Below are 19797 nucleotides of genomic sequence, written 5' to 3' on the forward strand. Positions count from 1 at the left end.
CAAGAAAAATCAAAAGTACCATGTCAAATAGCCAAATTTTTGAAATTAAAACTGCACCTAACCTTCATTTGGACGCCCCGTACATGTTAATTGTACACAATTTATAATTAATGCACAGGAACAAAAAACTACCACAATTAAAGTCACTAAATAGCCAGTGCTCACCTGCCAACACATAGATTAACTACAAATCTCTGCACTGACATGGTACAGCCTTCAATTTTATTCACTGCATATACATAAATCTCTCTGAAGACAGCACTTACTACCACAGCTTATAACCAGTCCTGAAGTCACAGCACAAGCAGCTACTCTAATTGTCCTTTTTCAGGCTGTTATTAATAAGTACATATTATTAATAAATAAAGTAAATAAGTACAATCACTACCAACTTCTCTATCATTAACTCCCCAATATTTTCACAAACCAAATCTGCAGACTACAAGTCAGGTCCTCTCCAAGCCAGCCCCTGGATCCATGCACTTACATTCACCAGCAATGCCAGCTTTGAGGGATCCCTCCTCCCATCTCCTGCAGCTTATCTACAGCATCACATCCACACGTGTTTTCTGCCACCTACCACCTCCTTCCCACTTAACCCAATAAATGAAGCAGGAACCCAAGAGGAAAGATTTATTTTACTACTCAAAACTGGATCTCCTCAGAAATCTATTCCCACTGCTGAATAATGTCCTAATAGAAGAAACACACTCAAAGGAGAGTCACAAAGCTGAATCTCAGGTGAGAAGCTCAGTACTTCATAAATTGATACAGCTGGCATTTTGTTCTGAATGGAAGGAAGCTAACTTGGCAACAACTGCCTGCTTTGATTGGAACATCAGCTCACACTTCCCTTGACTTGTTAAGCTAAAAATTTTCTATTGCTACACTATAATTTTACTGCAGATTTATTTGGAAATTAAGCAACACAAGTTATTAAAGTTCTAAACCACACTTTCACTTAAATTGCCACTTTCCTTAGCTAAGGAGGTTTCTATCCTGGGAAAGATGTAGATAATACATAGAACCAGTGAAAATCTGTCCTAAATCTACAAAGGACTGCTAAGAAAGCTCCTGAGGACAATCTTTGAATTAATTACATCAAACAACTTTATGTACACCACACAAATCACATTTTCAATCAAGAAGTCATACAGCCAGAAAATGTTCTGTGTATTTACAGAATTATACTCCTAATAGAGTTCACATGTCTAGGAAAGATTTATTAGGCTAATCATACTTGAGCTAGTCTGCTCTTAAACAAGCACACACTTCCCTGCTATGATGTACAGTAACATCAAAAAGGGTCCTGCAGGCATCTCTCCAACCTTGATGGACATATCAAGTAGGAAATTGATACAGGAAAGCACCAGGCAGAAAAATAAATGCAAATAGCTTCCAGATCAATGGATCTCAACTGAGATTTCCATTTGGCCAATATGTCAGCACAGGGACTTCATGGGACACCACGGCAGTGTGAGAAGAAAGTGCAATTGCCTTCATTTAAGGCAATGGGAAGGAACATCAAGTTGTGGGTCTGAAGAAGTATGGAAAGAAATCTCAGCACTAGCAATAATTCCTATGATTCAGTAAGCTCTTTGAACAGCTGGGTAGAATCAGACAGGGAATACATGAGGAGAATTAGGAGGCTATTTCTGACTCACATCATTAGCTCCATCTGCATTATTTTATACAGTCTCATTTACTGAACAACCTTCAACTAACACACATTCTCAACATGGTACATACTGCTGGTAATTTTCCATATTAAAGTCCAATTCAAATCTCTAAACTTCAAAAGCATTATAGAAATATTTTCTTCATTGATGGGTCATGAAAATGATTCCTATTCCACAACAAAGAACTGCAGTCCCCCTCATATCATATCTCTTCTGGCACACCATCAGCCCAAGCATGTCACCTTGAGTTCAAATGGGCAAGTTCTTTGGTTTGTGTCCCACTGCCCTGCTGAAAGCTGGGGCTGAACATCACCACATGGTTCTGCCTCCCTGGGTGACTTCAGGCTGCTGGGTCAGACTGAAAAAACCTTACCAACTCACAAGAGATTTTAGCAATCTGCATCTGAGTTTTACTTCCTTCCTTCTATAATATGATGGAAGTTTTATAATAATAAAACATTTCACTACTTTAAACCTTTAATTAAAGATTTAAATATAAACCTTGGTCTTTCCAGAGCAAGTGAGAGAGTATGACATTTTACTAGTACTCAAACTTAAGTGAGGTGGAAATCCACTTGCAATAAGCAATATGAACCTGGGGATATCCAAATATAATGTGCCTCTGATGCACATTACAGGCTGCCACTCAGCCTCTCTCTGGCCCTCAAGTGAATAGGCAAAGAAATCCTCTGCCCCTTTTAACAAATTGAAAACAGCAACCTTCTAAAGAAAGAAGACTTATAACCAATAGAAATGCTGAAGTTACTACCGCTCCACTCATAATTTTTACTTATTGCATTGCTATTGTATAACTAAGCATATTCTAGAGTCAGAGCAGTAGGAAATATCAAAAAGGTCTGCAAAAGAAAAGGCGGTTTGCCACTGAAATGATAATAAAATCTCTTGTAACATTTTGTAACAATGTAGGTATAAATTTAACAAATGGTCTAGAGATCAGCTGAACAGTGTCTGAACTCTAAGTACTTCTAAGAGCATACATTTGAGTCACAAGCTCAAACACTAAATCTGCAACCCTGCAAAACACAGTATATAAAAATTAAGTTGAACAGCATTTCCAATTAGTTACTGTCCTGAAGAGTGTGCAGCTGTGAACAGGACAGCACCTGCGGCTTCAGATTTAAGTTGATACTATTTTGAAGCTAAAATAAATCACAAATTGGATCACTGAAGAAATTACAGCAGTGTACATAAAATTATATGCATCCCTCATAATGAAGAAAATGCTGCACTTTTTCTCAATTACTACACCACTCCATAATTGTTCATCTATCCTGACTAAACAACTAGGATATCAAGCAATTGTACCAAAATATTTGTAAGTAACAAACATTTGTAGCAACAGTATAAGAGGTGCAAGTGAAGTCATGGTGTATTTATTAAGGAAATTGTTCCAAAAGCACCAGAGCAAGTCTCCATCAGTACACCTGAAGATTTCTGCAAGCCACACTTCCAAAGGACTACTGCCTTTCCTCAAGTCAGTTTTCTAACAGCTGGCATAATTAGTAAACTACTTCAGTGCAAATTTTACCCTTAGAGTTCCATTTTTGGGGTGGGAAGCAAAGACAGTCTTCTCTCTGTTGCCTTCAGCATTTCTCCCAATTCCACAATCCTTAAAAACTAAATAATACACACGTTGTTGCTGTCTGTTTATTCTTCCAGTTTTTCAATATAAGTAGCAGTTTCATAGCTTCAAGAGAAAATTTTTAAAGTCTGGACAAATTACAACTCCAAAAGAATAAACTTTTGATATCTCCTGCAACCACTGGATAATTTAAACCCCAGATTTCTCAGATTAAAATATAATTTTTAAAGCTGAAGTCTTTAATAAAATCCATGTATGGATACACATAAAAAATCATCAAGTTACTAATTTTGCTTATGCTCTTATAATCTGTCTGCTTAAAATACGTGAGTAAACTTACACATTTGTATCTTAAATGCTCCCTATTTTATTCTTTTCAGATTTTTGTAAGAAGTCCAGTGATAACTGATAGTTTCTCTTACCAACGAGCAGTCCAGCAGCTGTCCTCTGCACTTGCTTTTGTTACCATGAGTTAGCGAGGCAGCTCTTAATAACGGAGACCCTATCTACAAGGGAAGTCCTGACAAATGAACTATTTTGTCTAAAATCTAAAAAAAGTCTCCAAGGGCTTTTCAAACTGTTATCAAAAGATTAACATATCAAAGAAAATTTGGCACTGCTTGGAATGCTTTTTTTTTTTTTTCCTCTTCCCTCCAGAGTGGCCGAACAATTGCAAGACTGTGGCCGGGCTGGCGCGGAGGCTGCGCTTCCAGGCATCGGCCGCCCGGGCCAGCTCCTTCTATTCAAACAACAAATGCCTCCCCAGGAGCTGCAGACACTCGCAGGGCTATGCACAAGCCCTGATACTATCTGCCCAGCTAAAAGCATCTATGCTGCTGACCAAACCCTTCCTTGTATTTACAGCGCTTGTGAGTGAAGACAACGTTTTGAGGAGCTAAAGGCAGCGGGTCAGAAATGCACGCATTTCTCACTCTCAGCATTCTGCAGTTTATCACAGAGTGTAATGAAGCAATCACACACACCAGATCAGACAACCTTTAGAGACTGAGTGCTACAAAGCTTAGAAAGTGAACTTTGTCACTACCTGAACATCACAGAAACAAGGTACTGTTCTGTACAAGGCTCGACCAGCTCTGCTTTGGTAAGAACACAAAAGGCAAACCAAGAGACTTAGCAAGGCAGGCAGGAGAAACAAGAGACACATACGAGAGGCCAAACTTCAAATTCACCTCTGTGCAAAGATTAATACAAGTAAATCTTCCTCAGCACCCTATGCAATTACTTTCAATAAATAAATTAAAGTAAACTAATACAGGAAGAAAATTATTAACAAAAAAAGCCCTGATTGACCTGTCTAGAAAACAATCGAACACAATTTCCATTCCTGACATCTCAGCTACTGTCCTAGCAAGCGACTCACCAGGCTCTTCTGGGTCCAGAAGGCTACTAAAGGGCTAAAAGTCCTCTTTCAGAACTTATTTACAACAAGTACATCCTCCACTAAGAGCCACCTTACACCTCTGTTATTAAAAATTATGTTTCTAAATAGCTTGATGTCATAAAAAAGCCTTTAATATTTCTGAATTAAAAACACCTTGAAAGTCATCATCTCCAACTGTATCCCAACTAGCTGCCAAAACACAGGGGGAAAAAAAGTGGGTTGTTTTTTGGGTTTTTTTTGCAACTTGAAAGCCAAAATTTTTTAGTCACTCAGAAATTCAAAATTTCTGCACTTTAGAGCCATATTTTCAACAATTTACCCCAAGAAGAAATCAATCCTACAAGAGAACAGAGGGTACAAAGGCAATGTTTACCACTAGGGCTTATTCTTGTTACAGTACCATGAGATTCCCACACACTGAGATCAGTTACCAAACTGATTTCCATTTCTTGCAAATATTACAGTGAAAGTTTTTGGGATTCATGCAATGGCCCCAAAATGGTGGTAAAAGAATTGCTACACATACCCAAAACACCAGCTAATTCTCAATCTCTGCATACTGGCAGTAATGAAATTAAAACTGAAGAAACACTCAAACTAGAAGAGCTGTAATGGGCCAGGAAGAGGAATGAATGAATCTTCTAAGAAAATATTCCATCTGAAAATACGTCTGACTTCTTAGGAAAGATGAAAACTCAGCCTGGGTGACAGCTGACCATTAGGAGAAAGGGATGGCAGTTAATTTTCCTTGACACAAGGAAATAAATATTTTCCTTGACACAAGGCTAAGAAAAAAAATTATAAAATACTTACAAGCACATTCTTCTCAAAACATATTTCATAATATGCTGCACATGCTAAAAATCAATCACCAAAAAAGCAAATTTGGACACAACATTTCCAGCTTGCAAGGGATGGAATCAAAATTTCTGCCCACAGTGTCTTGGACATAAGTCCTGTATTTACGTTCCAGTACTTCTCTTTTACATAAGATATCCTACTTTAGCATCTATAAAAATAACGTATTATTTCCTAAAACTTCTCCACTGGCAGCTTTTGAAACAAGACAGGCAGATTCTGCAGCCACTGAGAATGAAAGAACCACTTTAATACATTTGCTATTAAAAATCTTGAAATCTATTCAAACAGCTCAAAGAAAGTCCTGCTAAAATGCACCTCATGACATCTTGTCACCAAAGAGCCTGTGATCAGGATTCACCATTAGTCTCTGTACATCCTTTAAGGAAAGAGTTCCTGAGTTGTTCTCTTTGGATTCTCAGTCTCCAAGGAGCTTCTGTACACAGGTATGCCTGCACTCCACATTTTTGCTTCTCTGATTCTGCTTCACTGCTGCAGGTACCCAGGACCAGAGCCATGGTGTGTGCCAGACAGGTTTTGCTACACCCTGGACTTGCAAGGATCATGTCTGAGCAGCAGCACAATGCCAGAGACGTCTCACACCACCTCGCAAGGCTGACATCAAAAGCCTCTTTGCCTGTCCCCAAAACATAAAACCCATGTCACTCAAAGACCACCCAGAAACTCAAAGAGGTCCCTTTACAGGTGATACATGACTTAGCCAGAAGGCCTGGGGCTATCCCACTTTTGTGACAGTAAAAACCAAAAGGTTATGACTTTTACTTCAATGTGCATTACCATGAGCTTACACACATAATGCACCTGTAAAGCTTTCAGTATTATTTGAACATATTTGTATTTTTACACGTATGTGGTTTATAAACACAAGAGATGCTCTGCTTGAGAGGCAGCCTCACCCTAAGAAATGCACCTTACAGAAATGGGAGCTGATGCATTTACAGCTCTCCAGTACCTTGCAGCTGAGCCCTTAAACACTAACTTATCCACATAATGCACAACAGATGCTCGGGTAAGACATACAAACTAAAATAACGATAGCAGATCAAAAATCCTTCAACTGTATTTTGAAAGGAGTTAAGGCTATAATTTGTACCACAAACAAAGCTTAACACTTTAGTCAACTAACCAAGCTCTAACAATAAGAATGACATAATAGTTTAATGAATACATGGAAATTTTACAAGTACACGAGCTAAATTTTAACAAAGCCCTCCACTCAATACCTATTTTATCACTTCCCATCTTAGGCTTTCTGTTATAATACAAGCTTTTGTTTCTGTGTTTAGGCTTAAGGAAGACCATTGTATCCAACAATCCCCAAACCAAAATTGTATTTACATTTGTAGAGTGTATTCTTTGTAAAGTATACTTTTTGCAGGCTGTAAGAGCAATTGCAATGTTTATAGTAGAGTACAGGCTACATTGAGGAAAGATAATTCTACATCTAACAATAAACTCACTATGTCAATTCATCATGATAACAAAGTACTATAGCCAATACTACACTCAAAACTTACTTTCTAACTGGTCTTCAGATCATTACTTTCAGACCACTTAGAAATTTGTTATTAATATAGCAGCAGTGAAGAAGTTGAAGATATGTTGAAGAGAATTTAGGAAAGCTGTTGGTCATCTCAAGGACAATTAGTCAAGCATTTTACCACCTAACCTTCCCACTATCTCATTTATGGTACTTCGAGCAGCAGCTATTCACATTAACGAAAATTTTAAACTGAAAACCAAGCACCAAAAATCACAATCACCCAAAGCTTGTTCCCACTCTCTCTCACAGAAACAGAGTCTTTACCATTTCCTTTCAGATTTCTGGATCTCTTACCTAACTGCCATGAGGGAAAGACCTGTCCCACAGTCAGGGAATCCAACAAAGCATACATTTACTTTGGATGCTTATTAATTCTTTTGTCTCTTGGAAGAGTATACCAGACATTTGGGTTAGAATTCACAGACTATGTTTTGTTTGTTCTTGGAAGAGAAAGTTAAACTGTTCCAAGTATCTTGGGCAAGGCATGGCGCCATTACACCCAGCATGAGCTCTCAAGCTGAGCACTGAGGCTGCTTCCAAAGAAACGTTCCTTTCTCACACGAGGTGTGAACTTTACTCAGCCCTTCTATGTGATTAAATAACCAAGACTATTCTGGTTAGATAATGGGGATGGCAAAGATGCCCCATGCCAGCACCAAGAGACTTGCAGCCATTCCAGTGGAGAACTGGGAGTCTGAAGACCCAGACCCAGCAACAATGGGTCCTTTCAAGGAAGCATTTCCCCTTAGGGGCTGTGCCAAGAGCCCAACCTTTCCTGTGTGGCTGCCGCCTTATTGTGCAATGTAGAGTATCTGCTTCCTGGGATATATTTGCTTTTGTAGTATGGATGCTCAATAAAAGGAGGCAATGACTTTTTTTCCTCTTCCTCTTAAATTCTTGGAAAATATTTTTGAGGTTAACATAAGAACATTTGAATCAAATTTCTCTTCGTCTGCAAGGAGATCATCAAGCACAACTAGACCAATCACAAGAGATGAACTTTCCTCTAAAGTTTAAACATTTAATTTGTTTCCTCAGAAGCACACATAGTGGCACACAGCTATGACTACAGCAGTCATGCTCCTCATAAGCAAGCAATTGGCTTTCACATCTTCCTTTCCCATCCTAATTATGACTTAGTACCTTTCACTGCTTTCAGCAAAGCATTCTCAGACAAAGCAGCAGTATTTCTCCAGTTTCCTGAAGTCAAAATGCAAAAGTTAAGATATTCTGAAGTTCAACTATGTAACTACTAAAGCACACAAGAGTATATTCCTGAATAACAGATTTTACTAATTATACACCAAATTGTACTAATTTCTAAAAATATATTCTGTAAGAAAATCTATACATTAAACCAGAGGGTTCTACTGTTTACTGAAAGGTATCATATAACAACACTAAATATTAATATTAAAAGACTGTATAAATTCAACTTAAGACGTCACATATGACAATTTATTTCTTTTGATCTCAAATTGCAGTAACTGAAATAATCAACACAAAAATCTGCAAACAAGTTCAATTCCAAGACTGAACTGCTGTACAGGACAAATTTTATGCACAGGAATTCATAGAACCTGACAGCTTAACTCCTGAAAATTATTAATTTATTCTCAGAACTACCAAATGAGGCAAGACAAAAAAATCAAGGGGGAAAAGTTGCACTCTCTGTTTCCACGAAAAGAAGTTTGACAAAGACAAGAAAAGAACAGACATACAGGACTCTAACATTTAACTCCATGCCTGTAATGTAAACCCTGGCCCACATCCACCTAGCTACTATGTTCCAGTCATTCAGAACAGTCCCACAAACCCAGAAGAGCTTCAGATATCTAGTAAACAGTTGTATTTCAGAGAAGGACTTCTACAATCCATGAAATTAAATTACAATACATTTCATCATTGCCTTAAATAGCTCTGTTTAAATGGCACTATTCAGTGCTTCTGTGCCCCTTGGGAATGATTTCCATAGCATCAGCAGTGGGAGACATCTCCTGTATAATGGAAACAGACTGCAAAAATCTGACAAGGGATATCCCTTCAACTGCTGCAATCTTCTCAGTCCTAATGACCATCAGCAAAGGTCTTGAATCTTGCTTCTCCCATAAGTAATAGCTTTTGCTTATCAGTCCATTTATCGTTAACTTTTATCCTGCACACTTACCTTAAAGGAGAAATTCTGCCACAACACATCTTGTCTAGAGCAACATTGTTATCACTGTTAGAAATACCTTTTCTAGAACTTCTCTTTCTTTCCTAGATATAAACATTTTTGTAACAGTTTTAAGAGGTGTAACTGTATCCATCTTCTCCCCTGTGAGGAGGAAAGTTTCCTGAAAAGCAAGACTGAAATATTTCAAGTACATTAAGTGTATCAAGGAGTGCTTTTTCCTCAAGCACTGACCTCACTATCTGAAATATCACCACTGTCTAGCCAAATATTCAGGAACAGCCTCTTCCCAGATAGCTCTAGTCCAGATGCTTGACCTAGCTTTCCCCTTCAGCTTTGCTTTTTCATAAATGTTAGGTGAAAACAGAGGTCAGCTTCCTAAAGTACCAATGAGGACTGCCACAATTTCACTTACACTAAATGCCCAAGTAGCTTTTACTCCATACTCTTTGTATCAGTGGCATGGAAGAGCAGAGAGCTGGGCTGAAGGCAAATAGAGCAACAAAACAATGGGCCAGAAAGGTCAGATCAAACGTGCATTTCCCCTGCAGTCAGGGAGACAGCACAGAGAGAGTCACATAATGATGCTCCCCAGTAAACGATCTCCAGTCCCAGGGACTTGTAGTTCAAGAGTTTTATGAGCCAAATACTCTATCATCTTACTTATTACTAAGTGGATTTTTTCTGGGTTTTTTTTAAATTATTTTGTGGCATGTTTTAAGCTTGCCATCATCCTGCAAAGAACTCCTGAATTCAGAGGATTCATTTTGCCCTTATTATTTTGACCCTCACTCTATTAGCTTTATGAACATGCACTTTAGTTTCTCCTTGCCTACAGCATTAGGAAAAGCAAACTGCCAAACAATTGCTTCATCTGAATATAAGCAAAATAATCAAAATGTTTTGAAAAACACTGAAGCTCTGAACATTACCTTATTTCTATGGGACATTAAGAAAGGAATCAACCACCAGTTACTACACTTTTACTAACTTTCATGCTGACGTTATAGGTACCAAGGTCTTTTTCACAGCTGTATGTACTACCATACTTTCAAAATTGAAAAACGCTAACCTAGCAAAAACCAATAACCAAAAGAATGTTCTTTGGTTACTAAAGAATGAGGATGTTCTCTCATAGAGGGACACACAGATATAAAACACACTCTTCAGGAATCCTGCAAAGGTAAAATGGGAGGATAGAGCACCACACAGATAATTCTCCATAAAATATTGCCCTACAAACTTAGCAAACCGTCTGGGTATAGCGCAATGTCTGCACTACCAAAAATTAGTCTCCAAAGTAAGTGAGCTTTACAAAAGGTGAACTACTTCCATTAAGCTAGGCCAACAAGAAGTATTTTCTGAGAGTGCACACCAAAATACTGCCAACCCAATACATTCTTCTGTTGACAATACCTCATCAACCAGCACTACTGACTTGACTCTAAGGCTGCCTGAGTCCTGCTACCACACCCACCAATGGTACTACAAGGGTTATCAGACTTCAGCTACACAGACAATTCTGGCATTTAAGATACTATTTCTTCACTGACATTTATGCCAGCAGAAGATGACAGCAAGCAGGAAACTGAGACTTTTTGTTCCAAATGCAAGGTGCAGACTACACTAACTCAAAATACTCTGCTCTGAAACCAGAGCCAAGGACTTCTATGACCTGTTCCAGCAATGGACCGATGTGGAACAGCATCTCCAGCAGAGACAGCCACTACTGAACACACCCAACAGTCACTTCTGAAATGACCACAGGCTAAGAACGGGGGTTACAAATGCTACCAGCACACCAGCACCAGCTTAAGAATAAAAGTCCTCCATAATACATGCTCAGAATGCAACTATGCCAACAGTCTCCCTACTTAAAAAACCTGTATTACTATGGGGAAGGGATTTTGCTGGGTAATGGAAAGGGTAGGAGAATGAAGAGTGCTATGAGGACAACTCCATCTGCACACTACTGAGTAAGAACTCTGTCAGGCTGACACGACTAAGTTATTTTCCATTGTGCTCTCACCCTACAAAAGGCATGCAATTTGTGTGGTGAAATTTGTGTCTTCTTATTTTTGCCTGTTCATTACTAAAGTTATTTCTGCTGGAGAAAACAAGTTCATTAAAAAACAGAAATTATATTTGTATCAAAAATTCAAATCTGTAGATGAACTAAGGAAAATTAAGAAGTTAGGAGCACAAGTAAACTTTCAACCAATCTAGACTGCACAACAATGGTTTTCCAAGTGCTCCAGTTCACTCAGACACATGACATCTGCCTCTGCTCCAGATACATGCCCTTCACCACAGGCTGATCTCATCCAAGCAGTTGAAGGCCAACACAACAGCACAACTGTAGCACAGCAGAAACTGTGTTTCATCCATACCCTACTGGCATTCAAAGTCTGGCTGTCTGAACTGGACTCAACACCATTACCCCTTACAACACAAGTCTTCAGTATTGCCAGTATTAAGGCTCAGCAGGCTGCCTCTAGCAATAAAGTATGGCTATGATGCAGGAAAATAATGTCAGGACCCTCTCTCAAAGCACTACTTAAGGTTTTGAGGTCCTCACTAAATGGATGAGCTGAATATAGGGTTAATCTAAAGAATGTACTCTGCAAGACTGCACATTTGACAGCCCTTTTATGTTTCCATTTGAATTACCAGTTGGTCTGAAAAGAACTTTTTGCTGGCTTGTCAGATCTGGAGTACTGCTCTAATGACAGAAGCACCACTTTCAGACAGCAGCACCCTCAGCCAAAGACCACTCAAGCCAGTGGAGCAACCCTTTGAATTCACTGGACATTGGATCAAGCTTTCACAACTTAGCGACAACAGCAGATATGTTAAGAACCCTCCATGCCTGTATGATAAAAATAGACCCCCTGTTTGAGAAACAGAGGTAAGAAAAGTTACCCCTCTGCTCAGAGAAAAATATCTCTAGCCAACCGTAACAGGACTTCTCAGGAAATGAACCTGTACCCAAAAGTTAAACAGTTCAATAAATAGTATTACAGGGCAAAGGTAAAGTCAGGCAGGTAATGCAACTCAACTGTACAATCTTCCCACTGGAGGCCAGCTATTATCCCTGTCATTGACCTTTCAGCTGCTGCTATCTACTGCTGCACTAAATGCAGCCTCCAGAAAATAAGCTCTTGCTATTGTTGATGTGAAACTCCATAGCAGATCTTAAGGGCAGAGCTCATGAGGGTAACTGCACTTTTCTTCTATGATTTGGAGACGTGATATGGCAGCAAAATGCATAGGATTAATTGAAGTGCTTTCACACATTGCAGTTACATTACAAATCAATTGCTGAACTGGAGGGATTAGCTGGATCCTTTGTTTTGATTGCAGACAATCAAAAGTGATGATAATAGTGCATAAAAGCAATGATATATAAAATAGCCTGGCTACACCCACGGTTGGACTTTCCACTTTGCAATGGGTCTGTCCTCACTTATGAGGATCCCCACAGTGGTGAATATACCTCAGTGTGGGAACTGCAAAGAGATCCTCAAAGGCAAAGGTGGACCTTTGTAGCTCCGGATGAGAAACGTTATAAGATTATCACCTGAAGCTAAAGCAGTAATCTGAAAGCTACCAAGACTACTTGAATGGATGGAAATTCATCTGTGCCCTGCTAGGTTTAACTCACACAGACATTGCTAACATGCAGTACCTCAGCCATGGCGGTTTAGAACATCCTGACAGCACAAGAAACCTTGTTCTATTTGCAGGAGGCAGCATGCAGGGCAAGAAAGTAATCCAGAACACTGTATGTTTCCAAACCAACCAAGCACCACAGCTCTAACCATTTGAACCTGTACAAGATCTACACCCACATGATACAACAAAGAGATTGACAAAAAGAATCCCGTCTATTTCTCCCTCACTGGCTCAAACTTAACATCAACCAAAACTAGAATCTTACAAAATGAGATTAAAGGGGCATTAATAGTGAGTTTAGTCTATTCTCCAACCTAAACCATATACCATTCTTTCTAAACACACAAACTTGTTCTTCATAGCCACAAGTAAAGACTTCTTAAAGTTCTACATGAACTGTGAAAAATGTTGAAAACTTAATTGGTGTTTTCTGTGATGAAAGTTAATCCCACTTCAATCTGCCCATCATGGCCACTGAAAATATCATTTCCTTCTTACAAATCCTTTAAATACTTGAAATCTCTTACATTCTCCCTAAACTCCTCATCTCTTGCCAAAATAGCTTGGATTTTCTTCCACATCTATGAAGTTGTTTCCTCGAACTCTGATTACTCTCATTTCTCTACTCTGAACTCCTTCCAAGTGGTCCAAATTCCTCTTGAATCTTGGCACCCAAAACAGATGCTGTCTGCACAGACTGTACATCAACAGCAAATAAAGCCAATGGATTTAAACTTTACGTCTCTCAGACAATACTGCTGTTTAAACACCCCAGTAAGATATTTGCCTTTTCTGCAAAACAGCATGACACTGACTCATGTTCAACTTGTGATCCAGTACACCCCCAGGTCCTTTTTCTAGTAGCTAACCAGTTATTTCTCACCCTGCATTTCAACAGCTGGCAATTCCTGCCTATGTGCAGCACCTGCATTTGTCCCTACTGAATGTTGTGCTACTTTTTCAGGTTATTTTGAACTCTCATCATGTCCTCCAACACAGTCCCTGAGAATTTACTAAGCACATTTAATCAGCCAGCTGACTAATATTTTATTAAAGGCCAGGACCCAGGACAGAATCCTTCAACATAACTTCTCATTTTAACACCAAATTGTTAATTATAGTTCTCCAGACAGGATCATCTACCCCCAGATCATGCATCCATTTACTTATGAGGCCATTAAAATGAGGAAAACCTTTTTAAATCAATCAGTTCAGGAGACTAAACCTCCACAGCTTCTGCTATAGCCATTGAGCCTTCTGCTCTGCAGTAAAAAGGTATCAAGACTTCAGACACAATTACTTTTCCCACAAATCAGTTCATGCTGCTGTATCTTCCAAGCACTTGAAAATAGAATGTTTGCTTATTAATCTCAAATGATGGGAAGAACTGGGACAAACTGAACTGTCAGAGTGTAACTCATCTCCCTGAGCTCTTCTCCTTTGTAACTGATTGAAGACTCATCCTTTGCCACTCTTCTAGAACTTCTGAGTAGTTCTAGGTAATATTTTTGAGTTTTAAGAATCGTACAATGAAACTTATCGGGGCCAGTTGACACAGAAACATCTAGTGGAAGTATGCTGTAGTGTAAAATACTACCTTGTCAAAAATATTCTAAGGTTAAGCACCTGCATGACACCATGTGAAAGACAAGCAAAACAGGCACTAAGCCCTTCAGATGTTCTGCACCTTCTGCAGACACATGCACTCCCTACCAAACCAAGTGAGGCATTTCCCAATCTTCCTACTGCTACTTCCCAATCTACTACTTCCCTACTACGTTTCCCAATCTTCCTACTACTTTTACAGGCAGCTGACTTTTATGTCTCTTGCTACGTGGCACTCCATGTGCACTGTAGCCTTTGTGATATCTGCCCCTACTTGTCTTTTTCATATCTTCTTCACAACATGACTCTAGTTCACATTCTACATATATGTTCTCATTGCATCTCAATCCAGTTAAGCTGCTCTTACTACTGTTTCTCAAAAGCCTTCTCATTACACTGTTCTCCTATCCTTTAAAAGAATCAGCTGTAATTTCACAGCCATTGCCATTTATCACCTTTCATTTTGACATCTAAGCTAGAACAAAATCTGAAGGAGCTGCCATTTATGTTACTGCATGTACCCTCTAAACTGAAAATATCACTGCCATATAACTTTGCTAAAGGTCAAAAAAAAAAGTTGTGTATTTTGATTTTGAAGGATGATCTTTTAGTCTTAAATACCACATAAAAAATCTCAATCCAACTAAAAAGTAATGGACTTGCTACCAGTTCCACTACCACATCCAAAGAGCTGTATGAATGCAAAGGCAGCTAATTATGCTAAATTTGGTAGGGTGATGAAAATCTTCTTCACAACATGACTCAAGTTCACATTCTACATATATGTTCTCATTGCATCTCAATCCAGTTAAGCTGCTCTTACTACTGTTTCTCAAAAGCCTTCTCATTACACTGTTCTCTTATCCTTTAAAAGAATCAGCTGTAATTTCACAGCCATTGCCATTTATCACCTTTCATTTTGACATCTAAGCTAGAACAAAATCTGAAGGAGCTGCCATTTATGTTACTGCATGTACCCTCTAAACTGAAAATATCACTGCCATATAACTTTGCTAAAGGTCAAAAAAAAAAGAGTCGTGTATTTTGATTTTGAAGGATGATCTTTTAGTCTTAAATACCACATAAAAAATCTCAATCCAACTAAAAAGTAATGGACTTGCTACCAGTTCCACTACCATATCCAAAGAGCTGTATGAATGCAAAGGCAGCTAATTCTGCTAAATTTGGTAGGATTATGGATGTGATTGACACTGCACGACTTCAGAGCAATCAGCATGATTCCACAGCCAGGGAGACCCCTTCCCAATCCCATCCCCTGCACAGCACTCCATGAAGATGGTGCAGAAATTATACATTTTAGAAAAGGAGCTGCAAGGCACAGGACTTCAGCTTTCTATGCAGATCACATCCATAGCTACTGAACAGAGACTGAGTATCACCCATTCTATTGTATTTAAGCCTGCTTTTCAGCTACTAAAATTTAAAGTTTACAGTCTTATTTCAATCAGGAATAAAGGTGTCAGACTTGGAGCTATAATACAGCTACAGTTTACTACAAAATGAACTTTTGTTCTCTGCTATGCAGATTATTTAACAAAGGAAGCAGCTTTTTTATGAATGAAAACTATTTTTAGCTCATTGTGTAACAGTGAAAGGGAAACATTTTAGCATTACTGTTACTTAAAAGATTTTTTTTTCAATGTTTCCTTGTAAAATTAGGATTTTTGAACTAGGATTTGTCTTGTATAAACTTTCTCATGCTAACAATAACCATATCCAAGCACTAGTCAGAATTCTGGCAGTTTTTTTGCCACTGCAAGTCCACAAAACCTACTCATCTTCACAGCAACACAACTCCAGAACCAAAGCAGGTTTGACCATAGTAGATGTCACCCTGTAGAGACCAGTAATCCCTGCCCAAAAAAAACTGCATTTGAATACAAGCAAGCTCTGTTCTCCAAGGCAATTCTTGCAGACATTCAGAGATGAGCCTGAACACAAATGGCAGAACACTTATGTTCACCCTACATTGACAAGGTTTGGGCACTGAGTAAATTAAATGCAAGGAAACCCTTTTTTTCTCATTTCCAAAACTCAAGAGTTTTAGAAGATTTAACAAAAGGACTTAGTTTCACAAGGCAATAAAGGAATGACACATCTTCTCTCCATGCCAGCTACCATCAGGTTCTGTCCTGGGGTGACTTTATGATGCTGGCATCCATCCTGTGTCTACCACACAGACAGTAAATAAGGAAGGTGTTACAACCATGCTCCCTGGTCTGCAGTTGAAGATGCTTAAGCACAGCACTCAATAGAGACATTTAGCACAACAGAAGTAATAATAATTTCTACAACAGGCCTTGGACAAGCTAAGTCAAAGTAATCCCCTGCTGCAGATTTCTGTTATTTACAGAAATAAAGCAAATGCTATCTGCATGTTTCCAGAAAAAGGAACAAGGGTGCAATGGTCAAAATGCTTGATGAAAACCTGACCTTTCCATGTCAGTTCCCAGTTCTACTACTGATTTCCTCTATGACCTGGACACTCCACTTGGACCTGGCTTTAACAACATAAAGGTATTTTACTTCCACAGAATAAATGGAATTTTTCTTCATCCCACAGAAAATCAATGTCCTGTTGGCTGTTTTACACTCCACACAAAAAACAGTAGGACAGTACCTCCTCAAGGCAGATGAGAAAATATAATCTTAGGGTTCCATGTCAACAGAAATTTATTTCCTTCTTTTTAAATAATTGATTAGGAACACAGTAAAATAGCTGGTCTGATGCACCATGCCTTTCACATGGCACAGCAGCAGAAGAGGACTGAATCACAAAGTTTCTCAATCACTCAGACATCATGATGCAACTTCCCTTCCTGCCAGGCAGCCCCCACGCTCCCCTGCAGGCACTGAGAGCTTCCTGGCCAGGAGCTGGGAACTTTCACCCCCCTCTCCCCAGGTTAGGGATGAATTAGTGCCTACCAATGCCATGAGGTCCTCCACAGACTAGAAAGAAATGAGAAACAGATACAGGAACAGATGCCTGATCCTAGAAGACAACTAACAAAAAATGTAAGTGGGGAGAGCAAAACAAGCTCAAAGTCTAGACAGCACTCCAGGAAGGCACCAAGCAGAGCCTGGAACAGCCCCACTGCTCCTGGGAGGTGTTTGGGAACACAGCAGCTGCTGTCCAGCAGCTCTGCTGGAGTCTCAGAACTGCTCAGACCCCTTTCACTGCTCACACCTCCTTGTGTCACAGACAGCCAGCCTTGGCCAAATCCAAACAAAAAGGTCCCTCTTACTTATTTTCTGAAGCACTTTGAAAACTGACAACCTTGGAACATCAGTTTTTCACAGCTGACCTAGGTGCTCACACTGGAACACTCAATGTAGCCAGAAGCCAGCGTTCTTTCCCACAGGTGACCACACCAACAATAGATGACCTTTTTGTTTCACTAAATCATGTTAATGATATGTTTCTTAGAAGTCAGGAAGGTTAGATCAGTACCAATCAATTTCCAAGTCAATTGCACAGCTCAAAGTTTACACAGTATGTTTTCTTTAAACTTTGTGAAACTGTACTTGTAATTAGCCAACGAGAAAAAGCAGCTAACAAAAGCAGCAGTATGCAGCCATCAGTGTCATGCCAAATACCAAGACAAACATTTCCTCAGTATACATGTAATAAAGATACACTGCTGTCACTCATGACACTGATACAGGGACATTAAACTTATGAGGACCACACTTACACCACAGAGTAAATTTAAATAATGCCAAAAAAGCTGTTTCTCACAAGACCAAGAAAATCAATATTCTACAGGATGTAACAGCATTGTACAAAATTTTAAGAAAAGGTAAAAGTAGCAATTCTTTCAAACATGATGGAGCTGATGGCTGAAAAATATTGCTAACCTGTCTGAAGAGCCAGTGTGTGGACAAATCTCATACATACAACAGCTGAGTCACCTACAACAAAAAAAAAAACCAGTCAGAGTAATGAATAGGCTAAATGAAACATAATCTTGATTGCCCCTGCTAAGAAAACACCATACAATTGCAGTGAGTGCACAGTGCAAAGAAAACACATTAACAAATTCTAACTCAGCACCCTCAGAGGAGGAAGCAGCCAGCCAACGTGGCCAGACAACCATCAGCACTCATGTTGGAACAGTTCAGAGTTACCCATCTCCCGCTGCTGGAGGCTGTGCTATCTCAGCTTCCTGAAGGGCTCCAAAAGTCTCTTCCAACCACAGCACCTGCAGGGATACACTGATCCCAGCAGGCAAGGCAGAGCACTGATGGCAGCAGCAAGCTTTCAGAGCCAATACTGCAGACACTCGAGTTTATCTTAACTTTCAGTATGAACCCTGTTACGGTTCTCAGTGTTTAATTCACCTAGGAGCCGTTTATCCTGACCAGGCTCAAACAGGCCTCCTGTCCGGGATGTCGCAGTGGCTGTCAGAGGTGCTCGCAGTGCGAGATCCCGGCGGCTCCACAGCCCAGCTGAGAAAGCGCTCTACAGCCTTTGTCAGCAGCAGCAGCACGCACTGACTCATGCGCTGAAAAAAGGATGAGAAGCACTGAGTCCTCTGACCAGGCTCAAACAGGCCTCCTGTCCGGGATGTCGCAGTGGCTGTCAGAGGTGCTCGCAGTGCGAGATCCCGGCTCCACAGCCCAGCTGATGGAAAAGCGCTCTACAGCCTTTGTCAACAGCAGCACCAGCACGCACTGACTCATGCGCTGAAAAAAGGATGAGAAGCACTGAGTCCTCATCTCGGGCTGCCAAAGTTTCTCTTCGGAGCGATCAGCGGCATTCCCCCGGCCCCGTGACCAGGCTCAAACAGGCCTCCTGTCAGAGGTGCTCGCAGTGCGAGATCCCGGCTCCACAGCCCAGCTGATGGAAAAGCGCTCTACAGCCTTTGTCAACAGCAGCACCAGCACGCACTGACTCATGCGCTGAAAAAAGGATGAGAAGCACTGAGTCCTCATCTCGGGCTGCCAAAGTTTCTCTTCGGAGCGATCAGCGGCATTCCCCCGGCCCCGCCACTGCAGAACCGCTGACGTGTGCCCGACAGCCCGAACGCGCGCGGCTCGGTAACCGGGACCGCGGGCAGAGCCGGGCTGGGAGGAGGAGGAGGAAGCGGCCCGGGAGAGCTGCCCGAGTGCCGGGCTGGCCCCGGGGCAAGGCGGGGGCGGCCCGGCCCCTGGGCCAGCGCCGCACGTGTCCGGGCAGCGCGGCCGCGACACGCCGGCCACGCGCCCCGGGCCCCG

At 40.4% G+C, this 19797-nt stretch overlaps 1 protein-coding gene across 2 annotated transcripts in view; it reads right to left on the reverse strand.

Moving 5' to 3' along the window:
- ATP13A3 (ATPase 13A3) overlaps positions 1-18492 on the reverse strand; it is a 51593-nt gene extending 33101 nt beyond the window's left edge. For both annotated transcript variants that reach the window (XM_039722358.1, XM_039722357.1), the window contains exon 1: positions 18439-18492. In XM_039722358.1, the coding sequence (XP_039578292.1) occupies positions 18439-18476 (38 nt within the window). In that variant the 5' untranslated portion in view covers positions 18477-18492. The remainder of the gene's footprint in view (positions 1-18438) is intronic.
- Positions 18493-19797: the final 1305 nt, after the last annotated feature.

This window comes from Passer montanus, unplaced genomic scaffold, assembly GCF_014805655.1.
Source record: "Passer montanus isolate IOZ18808 unplaced genomic scaffold, ASM1480565v1 scaffold48, whole genome shotgun sequence".
Taxonomy (NCBI): domain Eukaryota; kingdom Metazoa; phylum Chordata; class Aves; order Passeriformes; family Passeridae; genus Passer; species Passer montanus.